This window comes from Dipodomys merriami, unplaced genomic scaffold (assembly GCF_024711535.1).
Source record: "Dipodomys merriami isolate MVZ:Mamm:240054 unplaced genomic scaffold, mDipMer1.0.p SCAF_38, whole genome shotgun sequence".
NCBI lineage: Eukaryota > Metazoa > Chordata > Mammalia > Rodentia > Heteromyidae > Dipodomys > Dipodomys merriami.
In genome coordinates, this window is record NW_027205381.1 from 8,295,122 (window position 1) to 8,311,648 (window position 16,527).

The 16,527-nt window shown below is 42.4% G+C and overlaps 1 protein-coding gene across 2 annotated transcripts in view; it reads left to right on the forward strand.

Annotated features, from left to right (window-relative positions):
- Positions 1 to 13,725, forward strand: part of Iws1 (interacts with SUPT6H, CTD assembly factor 1) — a 51,795-nt gene extending 38,070 nt beyond the window's left edge. The window contains exon 15 of one of the 2 annotated variants that reach the window (XM_069989498.1): positions 13,354 to 13,439. Coding sequence is in view for 1 of the 2 variants with exons in the window: in XM_069989497.1 (XP_069845598.1) it covers positions 13,354 to 13,485 (132 nt within the window). In the remaining variant the exon portion in view is untranslated. Of the gene's footprint in view, positions 1 to 13,353 lie in introns of both variants that reach the window. The other variant, XM_069989497.1, reaches the window with a different exon arrangement.
- The last annotated feature ends 2,802 nt before the right edge of the window (positions 13,726 to 16,527 follow it).

Genomic DNA, 16,527 nt, shown 5'->3' on the forward strand with positions numbered 1-16,527 from the left:
CAGGAGAGCTCCCAAATGGTCTGCATGTTCATACTGTGCTGGTATTTATCAAGGCCACCAAAATAAGACTTTTTTGCTAGATCCTCAATAGCTACCTTATGGTGTTCAATTTGGGTCATTTCTACATATTAACCCATCTTTGAAGATTCATCACTTTTAATTATAGCATCTGTGTGATCATGATATAAATGTATAATTTATTCATTCTCTGGTTTCTGATTTATAAGTGCAGTAACCTGTACTATGCCATATCATGTTTCATGAAGTGCATTTTAACAATAACATTAAAATGGAAGAAGCAATGCATGTTTTTATATATGTTTACAAAAATATAAAAAAACATAAATTTATTGTAACCTATAATCTCACCACAACTTAATATTAACATTTTAGATTGTTGTGGATTCTTAGTTTTTATGTGTATGCATGAAAATTTAATGTATTTTTAAAAATACTTTTTTTTTTTTTTTGGTCGGTCCTGGGGTTTGAACTCTGGGCTTGGGCACTCTCCTTGTACTCTTCAGCTCAAAGTGAGTGCTCTACCACTTGAGCCACAGCACTACTTCCAGTTTTCTAGTGGTTTATTGGAGATAAGAGTCTCACATACTTTCCTGCCCAGGCTGGCTTTGAACTGCGATCCTCAGATCTCAGCCTCCTGAATAGCAAGGATTACAGGCATGAGCCACTGGTGCCCGACAAAAATTTTTTAATTATCTTTATGTAGTTGTACAAAGGAGTTGCCATTTAACAAAGCAGTTTTTGAATACAAAATATATCTTTTTTTTCTGCTCCTGGGACTTGAACTCAGAGCCTGGGTGCTGTCTGAGCTTCTTTTGCTTAAGGCTAGGGCTCTACTATTTGAGTCACAGATCCACGTCCAACTTTTCTTTTTTTTTTTTTTTTTTTTTTTTTTTAATTTTTTTTTATTGTAGAGATACTATACAGAGGGTTACAGTTACATGAGTGAGGTAATGAGTACACTTATACTTCCTCTTGAACATTGTTACCCCCTCCATTGTTTTCCCCCTACCATCCCCTCCCTCCCTCCCTTCCCCAAGGTTCTTTTTTTTGATCGTGATTAAGTGATTACTTAATTTCCGGAAATTCACAGTATTGTGGAATAATGATGCTCATTTAAAGTCACAAGTTCATTCTAACTTTCCTGGAGCAAATTGTCTATCACAGTCTGTAATATATAACGGTGCTCATATGTTATATACCATATATGTGATCAGCAGCATGGGGATATTTAGTAGTGGTTCAACCAGATGAGTGGGAGTTCTTTGTTTCTTAAGTCCTGTTAGTTTTGTCATATCACCTAACATTTTGGATTCATCATCCACTTATCAGGGAGACCATGTACTGTTTGTCTCTTCGTTCTTGGCTTACCTCGCTCAACATGATTCCTTCTAGCTCCATCCATTTCCCTGCAAATGCCATTATTTTGTCATTTCTAATGGCTGCATAATATTCCATTGTGTATAGATACCACAATTTTTGGATCCATTCATCTGTGGTGGGGCATCTAGGTTATTTCCATATCCTAGCTATTGCGAACAGTGCTGCAATAAACATGGAGGTGCACGTGTCCTTGTATATTGGTTCCTGTTGTTCAGGGTAGATGCCTAGAAGTGGTATGACTGGGTCGTAAGGGAGGTCAATCTTTAGCTTTCTAAGGACCCTCCAGACTGCTTTCCAAAGTGGTTGTATGAGTGTACATTCCCACCAGCAGTGTAATAGCGTTCCTCGTTCTCCACATCCCCTCCAGCATTTGTCGTTGGCTGATTTGTGGATGTGGGACATTCTGACTGGGGTAAGGTGGTATCTCAGGGTTGTCTTTATTTGCATTTCCTTCACCACCAGGGATGATGAACATTTCCTCATGTGTTTCTTTGCCATTTTTATTTCTTCATTTGAGAAGTCCCTCTTTACTTCCCTTGCCCATTTAGTAATTGGTGTGTTGGGTTTGGGAGGGATTAGTTTCTTGAGTTCCCTGTATATACAGGATGTTAACCCCTTGTCTGATATATTGCTGGTAAATATTTTTTCCCAATTAGTTGGTTGTCTTTCTAGCTTGGTTGCGATAGCTTTATCTGTGCAGAAGCTTTTTATTTTAAGGTAGTCCCATTTGTCGAGTCTCTCTCCAATTTGTTGTGACCCTGGGACTCTGTTCAGGAAGTTCCTTCCTGTGCCTATTAGTTCAAGTGTCTCTCCTACTCTGTCCTGCAGTAGTTTCAGAGATTCAGGTTTAATGTTAAGGTCTTTAATCCATTTTGAGTTGATGTTGGTGCATGGTGATAGGCTGGGGTCCACTTTTAGTTTTCTGCATGTGGCTGCCCAGTTTTCCCAGCACCAGCGGTTGAAGAGGCTGTGTTTCTTCCATTGTATGTCTTTGGCTCCTTTGTCGAATATCAGCTGGCTGTAGGCCTGTGGATTTATTTCTGGATCTTCTATTCTGTTCCATTGGTCTTCGGGTCTGTTTTTGTGCCAGTACCATGCTGTCTTTGTTATTATAGCTCTGTAGTAGAGTTTGAAGTTCGGCATGGATAGCCCTCCCATATTGTCTTTATCCCCTAGAATTGTTTTGGCTATTCTAGGTCTTTTGTTGTTCCATATGAATTTTTGGACTGTTTTCTGTATTTCAGTGATGTACGTCATTGGGATTTTAATAGGAATTGCGTTGAATTTGTATATTAGTTTTGGAAGTATTACCATCTTTACTATATTAAGTCGGCCTATCCAGGAGCATGGGAGGTCTTTCCATTTCCTAGTGTCTTCTGCAATTTCTTTCTTTAACTTTTTATAGTTCTCATTAAATAGTTCTTTTACATCTTTGGTCAGGTTAATTCCTAAATATTTTATTTTTCGGGAGGTTATTGTGAATGGGGTTGCTCCCTTTATTTCCCTCTCTTCCTGTACATTATCAGTGTATAGGAAGGCAACTGATTTTTGTGGGTTTATTTTGTATCCTGCTATTTTGCCAAAGTGATTTATGATTTCTAAGAGTTTGGGGATGGAGTTTTTGGGATCGTGGAGGTATAGTATCATGTCGTCTGCAAAAAGGGATAGTTTAACTTCTTCTTTTCCTATGCGGATCCCTTTAATGTCTTTTTCTTGCCTTATTGCCCTGGCTAAGGGTTCTAGGACTATATTGAAGAGGAGTGGAGACAGTGGGCATCCTTGCCTTGTTCCTGATTTTAGGAGAATTGGTTGTAGCTTTTCCCCATTAAGTATAATATTGGCTATTGGTCTGTCATAAATGGCTTTTATTGTTTTTAGAAATGTTCCTTCTATTCCTATTTTCTCCAGAGCTTTTAGCATGAATGAATGTTGAATTTTGTCAAAGGCCTTTTCTGCATCTGTAGCGATAATCATGTGATTCTTGACCTTGGCTCTGTTGATATGTTGGATTACATTTATTGACTTACGTATGTTAAACCATCCCTGTGTCTCTGGGATGAAGCCTACCTGGTCATAGTGAATTATTTTTTTTATGTGTTTCTGGATTCTGTTAGCTAGAATCTTGTTAAGGATCTTTGCATCTGTGTTCATCAAGGAGATTGGCCTGTAATTCTCCTTTTTGGTTGGGTCTTTGCCTGGTTTGGGGATGAGTGTGATATTGGCTTCGTAGAATGAGTTTGGGATAGCTCCTTCCTTCTCTGTTTCTCTGAAGAGCTTGAGGAGTATGGGTATTAGTTCTTGTTTAAAGGTCTTATAGAATTCTGCTGTGAATCCATCTGGTCCTGGGCTTTTTTTTGTTGGAAGACTTTTGATAGCTTCCTGTATCTCATTATAGGATATTGGCTTATTTAATTGGTTAACTTCTTCTTTGCTCAGTTTGGGCAACTTGTATTTCTCTAAAAATGCATCCATTTCTGCCCGATTTTCTTCCTTTAGAGAGTATAGCTTTTGAAAGTAGTCTGTTAGAATTGTTTGGATATCTTGGGTACGTGTGGTGATGTTTCCCGTGGCATCCCTAATCCTATTAATATGGGTTTCCTCTCTTCTTTTTTTAATTAATCTAGCCAATGGGCCATCAATTTTGTTTATTTTTTCAAAGAACCAGCTTTTTGTTTGGTTTATTTTGGTTATGGTTTTCTGATTTTCTAATTGGTTAATCTCTGCTTTTAATTTGGTTATCTGGCTTCTTCTAGTAGCTTTAGGTTCCATTTTTTCCTGTTTTTCTAGCTGTTTTAATTGCAACATGAGATTATTTACTTGGTCTGTCTCCATTCTCTTGATGTGGGCACTGAGGGCAATAAATTTGCCCCTCAGGACTGCTTTTGCTGTGTCCCACAAGTTTCTTTGTGAGGTGTTTTCATTTTCATTGAGTTGTAGGAAGTGCTTTATTTCTTCTCTGATCTCTTCTGTTATCCAGGCATTGTTAAGGAGTGTGCTGTTCAATTTCCATGTATTGGAGAAATTTCTGCGGTATGCTTTGTTATTGAGAGCTAGCTTGATTCCACTGTGGTCAGATAGGATACAGGGGATTATGTCGATCCCTTTGTATTTGCTTAAGTTCCTTGCATGAACTATGATATGGTCTATTTTGGAGAAAGTTCCATGAGCTGCTGAGAAGAATGTGTACTGTGTTGTTTTAGGGTGAAATACTCGGTAGATGTCAGTTAATTCCGCTTGCAGTATGGCCTCTCTTAATTCGGTAGCTTCTTTGCCAATCCTCTGGTTGGTAGACCTGTCCTTTGGTGAGAGTGGTGTGTTAAAGTCTCCTAGTATTATCGTATTGGGATCTATTTTATTCTGTAAGTTTGAGAGCATTTGTTTGACATATCTGGGTGCACCAATATTTGGGGCATATAAGTTGATGATGGTTATATCCTCCTGTTGGATTGTTCCCTTTATTAATATGTAGTGTCCGTCCTTGTCTTTCTGTACTGATTTTAATGAAAAGTTTATTTTGTCAGATATCAGGATAGCTACACCTGCTTTCTTACTGGGGGCGTTTGATTGGTAGATCCTTTTCCACCCCTTCACTCTGAGTTTGTTTGTATGTTTGGCTGAGAGGTGGGTCTCCTGAAGGCAACAGATGGATGGGTCTTGTTTTCTTATCCAGTCCTCAGTTCGTTTTCTTTTAATTGGCGAATTCAGCCCATTTATATTAAGAGAAAGTATAGAGAGATGCATTGTTGTCCCTGCCATTCCGTTTTCCTAAGTTTTTCTTTTTTCCTTTCCTCCTGTGCTTGCTCAGTTAGACTTTGAGTAATGCCTGTTTGGGGCAGGCCCCAGTTCCTGGCTGCTTTCTTCAGGTTGTGTCCCCCCTCTTAGAATTCTTTGTAATGCTGGCTTAATGTTTATGTATTCATTTAGTTTTTCTTTGCTATTAAAAGTTTTCAGTTCTCCATCAAATGTGAATGCTAGCTTTGCCGGGTAGATCAGTCTGGGTTGGCAGTTATTGGCTCTCAGGGCTCGTATGGTGCTTTCCCAGGCTTTTCTTGCATTCATTGTTTGTGTGGAGAGATCTGCAGTAATTCTTATTTTTTTCCCATTGTAGTATAGCTCCTTCTTCATTTTTGCTGCATGCAGGATTGTTTCCTTATTATTCAGATCTATCATTTTTACTATAATGTGTCTAGAAGTGTTTCTCCTGGGGTCTTGCTTGTTGGGTGTTCGATAAGCTTTTGTGATGTAGTTAAGATGGTCGTTTTTGAGGTGGGGAAAATTTTCATTGATTATCTTGTTAAATAGGTGTTGCATTCCCTTGCTCTGGAATTCCTCACCTTCGTCCACTCCAATTATGCGAAGGTTAAATTTTTTAGCATTATCTGCTTGCTCTTGAATATCCCTTTGGTTTAATTTGAGTAATTTTTCCATATCTGTCACTTTTTGGTCCAGTTGGTGTATTCTGTCTTCTGTATCTGACACTCGACCTTCCATTTCATTCACTCTGTTGACAGTGGCTTCTATTGTGGTTTGCATGGAGGAAATGGATCCCTTTATGGATTCAATGTTGGTTCTCAGAGTACTGATCTCACCTCTCAATGAGGTATGCATTACCTCTAATTTGGCGTTTATCTCACTTCTTATTGAGGTTTGTGCAGCTTCTATTTTTGCATGCATCTCTTGTTTGATACCCTGTATCTCTTTGGATAGTTCATCCTTGTGCTCTTTCAATTTCTGATAAATTTCTCGCTTTATTTCTTGAGTCATTGCCTCCAGCAACCCTTGGAAGTAGCCTTTGTCTTCCATTCCTGCTTTGCTCCCACTGGGGCTCTCCCCTGTGTGGCTGCTGGCTTTTGAGGTGAGCTTGCTGTCCTGGGTGGTAGTAAACCTTGTGATTTTTCTCTGTGATTTTCGCATGGAGGTTCAGGAGACTGCTCTTCAATTTTGTTTTGGTGTGTCTGTCTTTGCTTGGTTGCTGATTCTGTATTGGTAGAGAGAGTCTGTGCCTGATCTGGGTTCTGTTGGGAGCCTATTTCCAGCTGCTATTCTGACTTACTTAGGATTCTCAGCTCTCTGCTGTAGATTGCTGACAGTTCCCGCCTTTGGAAGGGTTGAGCAGCCTAGACTGCTTGTGTTTGCTCCTACGGGTGCTCTTGTGAAGAACAGATGCTCTGGATGCACTCTCCCAAATGCTGGAGTCTGCTATGGGCTCCTGATGTGTTTTTGTTTATTTGTTTTGGGCTGGTTGTGGGCTTGAACTCTAGGTTTGGGTGCTGTCCCTCAGCTTTTCAGCTCAAGGCTGGCACCCTACCGTTTGAGCCACAGCACCACTTCTGACCCTTTTTGCTTTTGTGATGCTGAGGAATCAGATGCAGGGCCTCATACATCCAAGACTATCACTCTATTGCTGAGCCGCCTTAACAGTCTGAGCTCCTGCTTACTATCAGGTGCTGGCAGCCTGTGTTGCCCAATTCCCAGTCTAGGGTATATGGGTGGAGTTTTGGTGGGGTTTGGGCTTCTCTTGTCCTGGGCCTCCAGGTCTTTTGTTGTCACAGGCGTGCTTCCCGGGGGAGTGTTGTTTCCTGGTTTTCTCCCCTCTGTTGAGGCGTATGCTCAGCTTTTTACTCCAATTGGGAGGAGTTGGTTGTGTTGTTCAGGCGCCGGATCCCCGGGCCTGGTTCCGGCCCCAGCCTGGAGCGCGCTTGTTAGGCCTGTGCTGATGTGTATACCACCTAGGTTATGCAGCCTGGAGCGCACTCGTTAGGCCTGTGCTGATGTGTATACCACCTAGGTTATACAGCCTGGGGGACACAGTTCAAATTTCTTCTACTGTTGGTAGTCTTGACCCAGGGGCGCTGTTCCTGGCTTGGGCATTTAAGCTCCCTTCCAGGGGTGCTCTTGCTCTAGCCTGGCCAGCTGAGTGTGCTCCACGGGCTGGTGGAGCTCTCAAACAGTTCCCAGTTTTAGTGGGTCCTGTGGTCCGGGTGCTGGGGTAGGGAGTCTAGGTCAGGGTCTGGGGATTCCCTCCAGCTCTGGTCTCCCTTGAGGGATACACTTCCCCTGTGGGGTACTCACCCTGGAGCTGGTTGTTTCTGTGTGGTGTAGGTCGTCAGTTGTTGTTGCAATCCGGGCTGGGTTGGGCGGTGGTGGCTCTGTGTGATTCTTTTCTGTCTCTGCCTCTGTCGAAGCTGTTGGGTCAAGAGTGTCCACGCTCAGGCAGCTTCTTCTCGGTACCTCTGGGGCCCAAGTGACCCCGCCGGGTTGTTGCGATCGTGATCGGGCGGGCGGGTGGTCTGCAGACAGGACCCTTTGTCGCGCCGAGCCGCTTTGGCGGGATGGAACCTCTCTGCTCGGGTGGAGAGTGCTGGATCGTTGCGATCGCGATCAGGCGGGCCGGGTGGTCTGCCGCTGGTCCTTTTGTCACTCTGCTGATGCCGAGCGTCTTTGGCGGGATGGAGCCTCTCTGCTCGGGTGGAGAGTGAGGGGTGGGGGTGGGATCCTCGTGGAGACTCCCGGCTGGTAGGTTTCTCTGTTCCTGGCGATCTGCTGTTCTGCAAACCAGTACCTGATGTTCTGAAAGTGGCCCCCTGTGTCTCTGCTGTTTCTCTGGGGCTCCCCCAGCCCCCGCCGGGCCGGCTGGCCGGCGGCTTGGCGCGCTGCCGCGCGGCCAGTAAAGGTTGGGGGAGGGGTCTTTGCTTTTCTCTGTTTTGAAATTCTTTTCCTCTTTCTTTTTTGTTATTCTCCGCCTCTGGTTTTTCTCTGAGTGTTCGTCTTTTTGTTGTTGTCGGTCTCTTGGGGAGATTAAGCGTTGGAACTCGAACTCTCTTTTTGGTTGGAGAGAGCTGTGGCGTTTCCCTACTGCCCCGTCGCCATCTTGGTCCCCCCTCTCACGTCCAACTTTTCTTAGTAGTTTATTGGAGATAAGAGTCTCATGGACTTTCTTGCCCGGGCTGAACAGTGATCCTCAGATCCCAGCCTCCTGAAAGCTAGGATTCTAGGCGTGAGCCACCAGTGCCCTGCTGATTTGCTTTTTAATGTGTTAAAATTCCATTTGGCAAAACATTTAAGTGATTTAATATCTTATACAACTGTTCCATAGGTGTTTGTTGTTTGTCCTAGGGCTTGAACTCAGGGTCTTGGGCACTGTACCTGGGCTTTTTGCTCAAGGCTTGCGCTCTACCACAAACTACAGCTCCACTTCTGGCATTTTTGGAGTAGTTAATTAGAGATAGCGTCTCATGGACTTTCCTAAAGCCTGGGCTAGCTTTGAACTGCGATCCTTAGGTCTCAGCCTCCTGAGTAGCTAAGATTACAGGCATGAGTCACCAGTGCCAAGCTTCCTAGTATTTTTTTTTTTTTTCATTTTTTAAATTGTTCTTATAAAGGTGATACACAGAGGGATGCCTAGTATTTTCTAAGGAAATCCATCATGCTAGTCTTTTAAGTTGTTGTTGTTGTTGGTGGTGGTGGTGTGTGTGTTTTAAATACTGCCTATTACATTCACACAGGGGTAAGAGCATGCTAGTGTGCTAACACTCGATCCACATCCCTGGCTCTTCTGTTTTTGGGATAGAGTCCCACACTTTTGGACTGGCTTCAGAGTCACAATCTTCCTACCTCTACCTCCCAATTAGCTGAAATTACAAATGTACACCACCATGCTCAGGTTGCTTTTTGGGTGTGTTTGTTTTCTAATAAAACAGCAGAATAGATTTTTGATATGCTAAGGAAGTGTGGTATAGAGTTGATGAATTGGGAAGGGTGATCATTGAATTTGGCACACTAAGAAAGTAGGTCTGATCTTTGAATTTGGCACACTAAGAAAGTAGGTCTGTTTTGGAGCTTGGAGTAACAAATCATCTGCCAGCTACATATTATATATGACTAGCAGCAATCTGGATATGAGGGTTGATACTTAGAGAGGAGATGTTCCAAGGAGAAACATAGAGAAGCAGTCCAGCTTTCTGTAGTAGGGCATCTGGGAGCTATACCTTTTCAAAGGCCTGAGTAGGTAAGGCTTTTCATGTTGCCTCTTAGAACTAAAGTGAGGACACAAGGTCTGAAGGAAAATGAGAGATTTGGAAGAAGTTATGAACTCTGAGGGATATTGTGATGGTGGCATAGCTCTCACATCTGACTTTCATGCTGACAGCATATTAGTGCCAAGCCTTGAAACGGATATAAAATAGAGACTAGAAAATTCCCTAAAAAATCTAAGGTGAGGCCAGGTGCCAGTTGGCTCATGCCTGTAATCTTAGCTACTCAGGAGGCTGAAATCTGAGGTCAGCCTGAGCAGGAAAGTCTTAATTCCAATTAGCACCAGAAAAGCCAGAGCGGTTAAGGACTAGCCTTGAACAAAAAAAGCTCAGGGATAGTGCCTAGACTTTGACTGGCATGCATGCATGCATGCACACACATATCTAGGATGAGCAGTCAATATAACTCTTAAGAATGAATTAGAGCCAGGTGCCAGTGGCTCATATCTGTAATCCTAACTACTCAAGAGCGTGAGATTTGAAGATCACAGTTTGAAACCTGGTGGGAAAGTTGGTGAGACTGACCTACCTTCACTAAACTACCAAAAATGGCTGGAAGTTGATCTGTGGCTGAAGTTGTAGAGCACTAGATTTGAGCAAAAAAGCTCAGGAACAGTGATTCGGCCTTGAGTTCAAGCCGCAGGAACAACAAAAAAAATTTTTTTAATCACATGGAGAGTTTGTTCCTTGTTTCATATTTGCCTCATACTGAGGTCCTGCCGTGTTTATAAGCTCCTGGAATTCGAAGAACTCAGCACATTGGTACTCATTCTCTAACCCCATGTTATTTGACATTTTTTTTAATTGAACGTTATAGAGATTTAGTAGTAATAAACATCTGGGGAAAAGAATGATCAAAGAATCATCAAAACCTGTCTCAAAACCTCCCCTTTTTTTGTGCTGATACTTAGGCTTGAATTCTGGCCTCCTATTCTTGCTCAGTGTTTTTGCTCATGGCTGATACTCTACTACTTGAACCACACCTGTACTTTTGGCTCTTTGATGTTAGAATCTCAGGTTTTTGTCTGCTCTTTTGCTGAACAGGTTAATCAGCTTTTTTTTTCTTCATTCGGTTTTTTTTCCTGATTTCTAAACATTTTCTAGGAATAAGTATATTTTACAAGCAGAAAATGCTAACAAATAGCTGTACTAAGGGGTTTCAATTTAACATGTCTGTTCATATTTACAGTGCATCTTGATCAATGTACCCCTTTTATCAGTTTCTTCCACAATCCCATCTACCCATTCTAACATTTTTCACTAATATACATTGAATATTATGACTGTATTTGTCTTTTTGGGGGGGGAGAGGAGGGGTCTGGTTGTGGGGCCTGAACTTTGGGCCTGGGTGCTGCCCCTCAGCTCTTCAAGCTCTTCAGCTCAAGGCTAGCACTCTACCACTTGAGCCATAGCACCACTTCCGGCTTTCTTCTTTTTGCTTATGTGGTGCTGAGGAATCGAACCCAGGGCCTCATGCATGCAAGGCAAGCGCTCTACCGCTGAGCCACCTTCCCAGCCCATGACTGTATTTGTCTACCATTGCTCTTTAAATTTTTTTTTATCTTCCAAGTAGCTGTACAAAGGAGGTGCCTTAACAAAGCAGTTTATGAATACAATGCATCTCGATCAGTGTCACCCACTTCAACATTCTCACACATTGGCCCACCCTTTTTTTTTTTTTTTTTTTCTGGTCAGTCATGAGGCTTGAACTCAGGGCCGGGGCACTGGCCCTGAGCTCTTTTGCTCAAGGCTAACACATTCTACCACTTTGAGCCACAGTTCTACTTCTGGCTTTTGAGTGGCTCGTGATGAGTCTTATGGGGACTTTTTGCCTGGGCTGGCTTTGAACCATGATCCTCAGATTTCAGCCTCCTGAGTAGCTAGGATTACAGGTATGAGCCACCAGCACCTGGCTTTACAATGAATTCTTTTTTTTTGTTGTTGTTGTTTGTGCTTGGGTGCTGTCCCTCAGCTCTTCAGCTCAAGGCTAGCACTCTACTACTTGAGCCACAGCACCACTTCCGACTTTTTTTTTCTGCTTATGTGGTGCTGAGGAATTGAACCCAGAGTTTCATGCATGCAAGGCAAGCTCTCTACCACTGAGCCACCTTCTCAACCCTACAATGAATTCTTTTTTTTTTTTTTTTGGTCGGTTGTGAGGCTTGAACTCTGGGCTTGGGTGCTGTCCCTGCACTCTTCAGCTCAAGGAGAGCGCTCTACCACTTGAGCCACAGCGCCACTTCCACAATGAATTCTTGACTGCATTCTCCCTCCAGTCCCTCCATTCTTTTATCCCTCTTTCCTAACCCTCTTCCCCTTGCATGTACCCACTTTCTGGTACTGATTTTGTTGAACTTTGACCTAATCTTTCTAAAAATTTATACTATTTGAGCTCTGTAGAGTCTATTATACTTACTTCATTTATAAACACTTGCATACCACTCAATTTATTTAATAGATTTTTTTTTTTTTTTGGTCGTGGGGCCTGAACTCTGGGGCTGGGCGCTGTCCCTCAGCTTTTCAGCTCAAGGCAAGCACTCTACCACTTGAGCCACAGCACCACTTTAGGCTTTTTTGCTTATGTGCTGAGGAATTGAACCCAGTGCCTTATGCATGCAAGGCAAGCGCTCTACCAATGACCCACCTTCCCAGCTCTACTTAATAGATTTATAGGTGTGCTCTATCACAAATGAGGAAAAGCATGCAATGTTTGTTTATTTGGGTGGGGTTTATTTCACTTAATATAATTTTTTCCAACTCTTTTCATTTCCTTTTGAATGGATGAGTAAAATCCCATTTTGTGTGTGTGTGTGTGTGTGTGTGTGTGTGTGTGTGTGTGTGTGTGTGTGTGTGTGTGTGTGTGTGTGTGTGTACACACCACATTTTCTTTTTTTTTTTTTGTCAGTCAGAGTGCTTGAACTCTGGGCTTGGGCACTGTCCCTGCACTCCTCAGCTCAAGGTGAATGCTCTACTGCTTGAGCCACAGTGCCACTTCTGGTTTTTCTAGTGGTTTATTGGAGATAAGAGTCTCACGGACTTTCCTGCCCGGGCTGGCTTTGAATCACGATCCTCAGATCTCAGCCTCCTGAGTAGCTAGGATTATAGGCGTGAGCCACCTGCACCCAGCTTACACCACATTTTCTTAATCCATTTGATCACCATTCTTAACCACCTGAATTGTCAGCACCGCAGTGCTAACAATATCGTCTTAATATCATCTTAACCTTTGACATCAGTACCTTTCTACTAACTTCCTAATTAAATTTCTTGGAAGCCATATCTTTGTATTATATGTGATCTTCAAAATATAAAGGAAATAATTAAACCATTAGATGTAAGAGTTAAGTGGGAAGAGTCCTGGCAGGAGTGCAGGCCATAGCATTGTTTGCCCAAGATTACAGACAGGTGAGGCAGAGTAGGGACTTACCCCACGTATGCAGCTCTACCACTCCTTCATGTAAGGGTTACCACTCCTGCTTAAGACTTTTTCATAGATGACTTGACTTTCCTTTGGAAGATTGTTGTTTTTTTGTCTGAACTGTTTGAAAGTGCATGTCAAGTGGCCAGCTCCACATGTGGTCTTTGAAGGGGAAAGCATACAGTTAAAATGGAATATAAATTATAGAAATAGAACAGTTGTCTCAATATTTCCTCTTAAGTAAATTTCTATATAACTGGAAAAATTAAAAATAAGGCATATACAACAAAAGCAATCATTAATGAGTGCAATAGGTGTTTGTAACACTGCTTGTATATATTCACTCTGGTTCCTGAGGTGAGTAAAGCCTATTCTGGTTATTTTGGAACTAGGAGCTCTTCTAACGCTAACTTTCAGATATAAAACTATGAATGCATTTCAATAACTATATGAAAGATTAATGTATTTCAATAATTTTCCTTGTAATTTTTTTCCTATTAGTTTCAGGCCTCTTCTAAGAAAGGTATCAGTCGACTGGATAAACAGATGAGAAAATTCACAGATATAAGGAAAAAAAGCAGATCTGCACATGCAGTGAAAATCAGCATCGAAGGCAATAAAATGCCATTGTGACCTTGCCTGACCTACCTGGCTGTGTTCCTATGTCTGTTCTAATATATGCACAGTGGACTCTTTGGAGAAAGATTTTAAATGTTTTTTTTAGCGTGTCTGTAAATGGTTCAGCTTGTATCAAACATTGTCATAGGACTCCCATTTTCTCATTTGTATTTAAAACTGTTTGTTGTGTGCTTTGTACAGGAGAATACTAGTCATACTTCTATAAACTTTACACAATAAAATTTCATTCTGGTTTTGGTGGGCTGTCTCTCATTGTCTTAAAGATTGTTCTGGGGCAAAAAATTGATCTTTTGTTAAAGAGGAAATTCTGTAGGGACTGCTGTGTTTTGTGACCCTGTGAATTCTATTGACTATGCAAAAATGAGGAATTTGACCTTTTCCTTAGTTGGGAACAGTTCAGAATGTCCTTGTGTTCCAGTGAGTTGGTTCTCCAGTCAGGTGGGGATGGAAGGAAGTCCTGTCACATTGCTTGTTCGCTGTAATCAACCATGCATGCATAGTGAAACCTCAATTTGGGTTCTGGACAAGCTAGGTATGGTAGTGCACATCTGTAATCCCAGCATGCCAGAAGCTGAAGCAGGAGGATTTTGAGTTCAAGGCCAATCTGAACTATATATTGTTTTAAAGAAGGAAGAAAAAAAGCACTGTCTACTTTGTTCACCTTACCTATATCTTTATTTGATTGATTGGCCTCATTTATATTCTTTAAATTGAAATATAGAAATATAAAGCTAAGCCGGCCGCTGGTGGCTCACGCCTGTAATCCTAGCTACTCAGGAGGCTGAGATCTGAGGATCGAGGTTCAAAGCCAGCCCGGCAGGAGAGACCGTGAGACTCCTATCTCCAATAAACCACCAGAAAACCGGAAGTGGCGCTGTAGCTCAAGTGGTAGAGCGCTCACCTTGAGCTGAAGAGCTGAGGGACAGTGCCCAGGCCCAGAGTTCAAGCCCCACGACCGACAAAAAAAAAAAAAAAAAAAAAAAAAAATATATATATATATATATATATATATATATATATATATATATATATATAAAGCTAAATATAGTGCTTTGTAAGAGAACCTGGTCCTTTTCTGAGTTTTGTGAGACATCGTAGCAAATTCTTGAACCAAAAGGTTTACAACTACTCCTGTGGCTGTCCTAGAGACCTCAATTACTGGCTGGCATCTGGATGTAGGCAGTCTTGTAGAAAGAGGCCTGAGCCCTCAATCTGTGGGGCGTGACACTAATCCTGGGCATTTAGTGTTAGAATTTAATTGCAAACATGGCATATCTGTAATCGCAGCACACATGAAGTTAAGCAAGAGGATTGTGAGTTGGAAGCCAGCCTTGGCTACGTAAACCTCAAAAGAAAAAAAGACTGCAGTAACCAGGGATGAAATATGGTATCAACAAATTGTTAGGAAATAATGATTTTATCTTAAATTTGTTTTTCCCATAGAGCAGTACAGTGGGGAAAAAAGGTTAAGAAATCCTATAGATGTAAGAAAGTCACTAGACTGATTGCCTATAGCAGTTGGATAGTTAGGGGAGATGTAGAAAGTATATACCTTAAAACTATTTCTTGATTTATCCTTGTGATTTTTAGAATTAATAGTCTATATACTAAATTATGAAGACTATAAGCTCAAGAGAAATTTGGTATTAAACCAGTTTAATTATAGAAGTGTTATTCTGATAAGAAATTGTAGCCTTAAGCTGGGCACCGGTGGCTCATGCCTGTAATCGTAGCTACTCAGGAAGCTGAGATCTGAGGACCAAGGTTCAAAGCCAGCCCAGGCAGGAAAGTCTGTGAGACTCTTATCTCCAATAAAAACCACTAGGAAACCGGAAGTGGCGCTGTGGCTCACCACTCTGGCCTTGAGCTGAAGAGCGCAGGGACAGCGCCCAAGCCCAGAGTTCAAGCCCCACGACCGACAAAAAATAAAAAAATAAAATAAATTGTGGCCTTGTTTTTTTTTTAATGTTGAATATTGCTGGCCATAGATCTTTGGACTGAAAATTACATGAAATTCACTAACATGCTATTTTTTTTTCTAAACCTTGGTATCAACTTTATTGCTGATTTGTGCAGCCTCTCCTTACCTGTGCCTTCCGTCTCTGCAGTGTTCCACAGTCCCTCCAGGTTGGCACTGCTTTAGGATCTGCTTGGCCAAAAGGCAAAGGAGACAACTGTTCTCTTGAACTAGTCCCTGGCCTACCCATTCCCATACCACCCTATTGCACATCAAATCACATAAACATGGCTATGGGCTTGTCCGAAACAGCCATGAGGCAAAGGGATATATAAATAATTTGGGGACCAGAAGCCAGATCCAGTCACCTAACTACCCCATCTGAGGCCACAGCTAAGTCTGAAAACCCTGGCCTGGTCCCACACCCTAGCTCTGATTATGCATGGATGTGGATGCTCAGTTTCCCTCTGCTGACCCATCCTTTCAGATTCAGGATCCTGAGGTCCAGCCACCTTAGACTCCTTTCCAGGACTAGGCAGCAGATGGCAGTGTCCAGTTCTCCCACCCCTAGCTGGAGGACACTGATGTGTCTTCCTTAGATGCCTGGGGAAACAGGAGACAGGCAGCAGCAGTTTGTCCAGCCCAGCGGCTCAGATCAGATCAGTCACAGCTGTGGTGAAGGTCTTCACTAGTCACTGTGGTGGGGTCAGTAAAGGCATAGAGGAACACAATGTAGAATGTTACTTAGCCAATTAAAGCATTTGGTCACCCAGCAAGTCAAAGCAAATCAGGCCCAGGGTTCAAAAGGAGACAGAAGTGCTGAGCTCAGGACCAGGAGCAGACAGTTGCCAATTACCTGTGTCATGATGGTTGGTCATGCTATCTGGACCAGAGACTTCAGAAGAGAGGAGAGCTTCAGAAGCCACACTTGAGGATACCATCAAGTAAAGATATCAAAGGCGCCCAGCCTGGAGGAGACCTGACCCAAGGCAGCATCCTGCATGCCCTGCCGCATAGCCGCCTTGATGAGCAGCTCTGGAACATGGATATCCACAGTGAGCATAGACAGAGGGTCAACA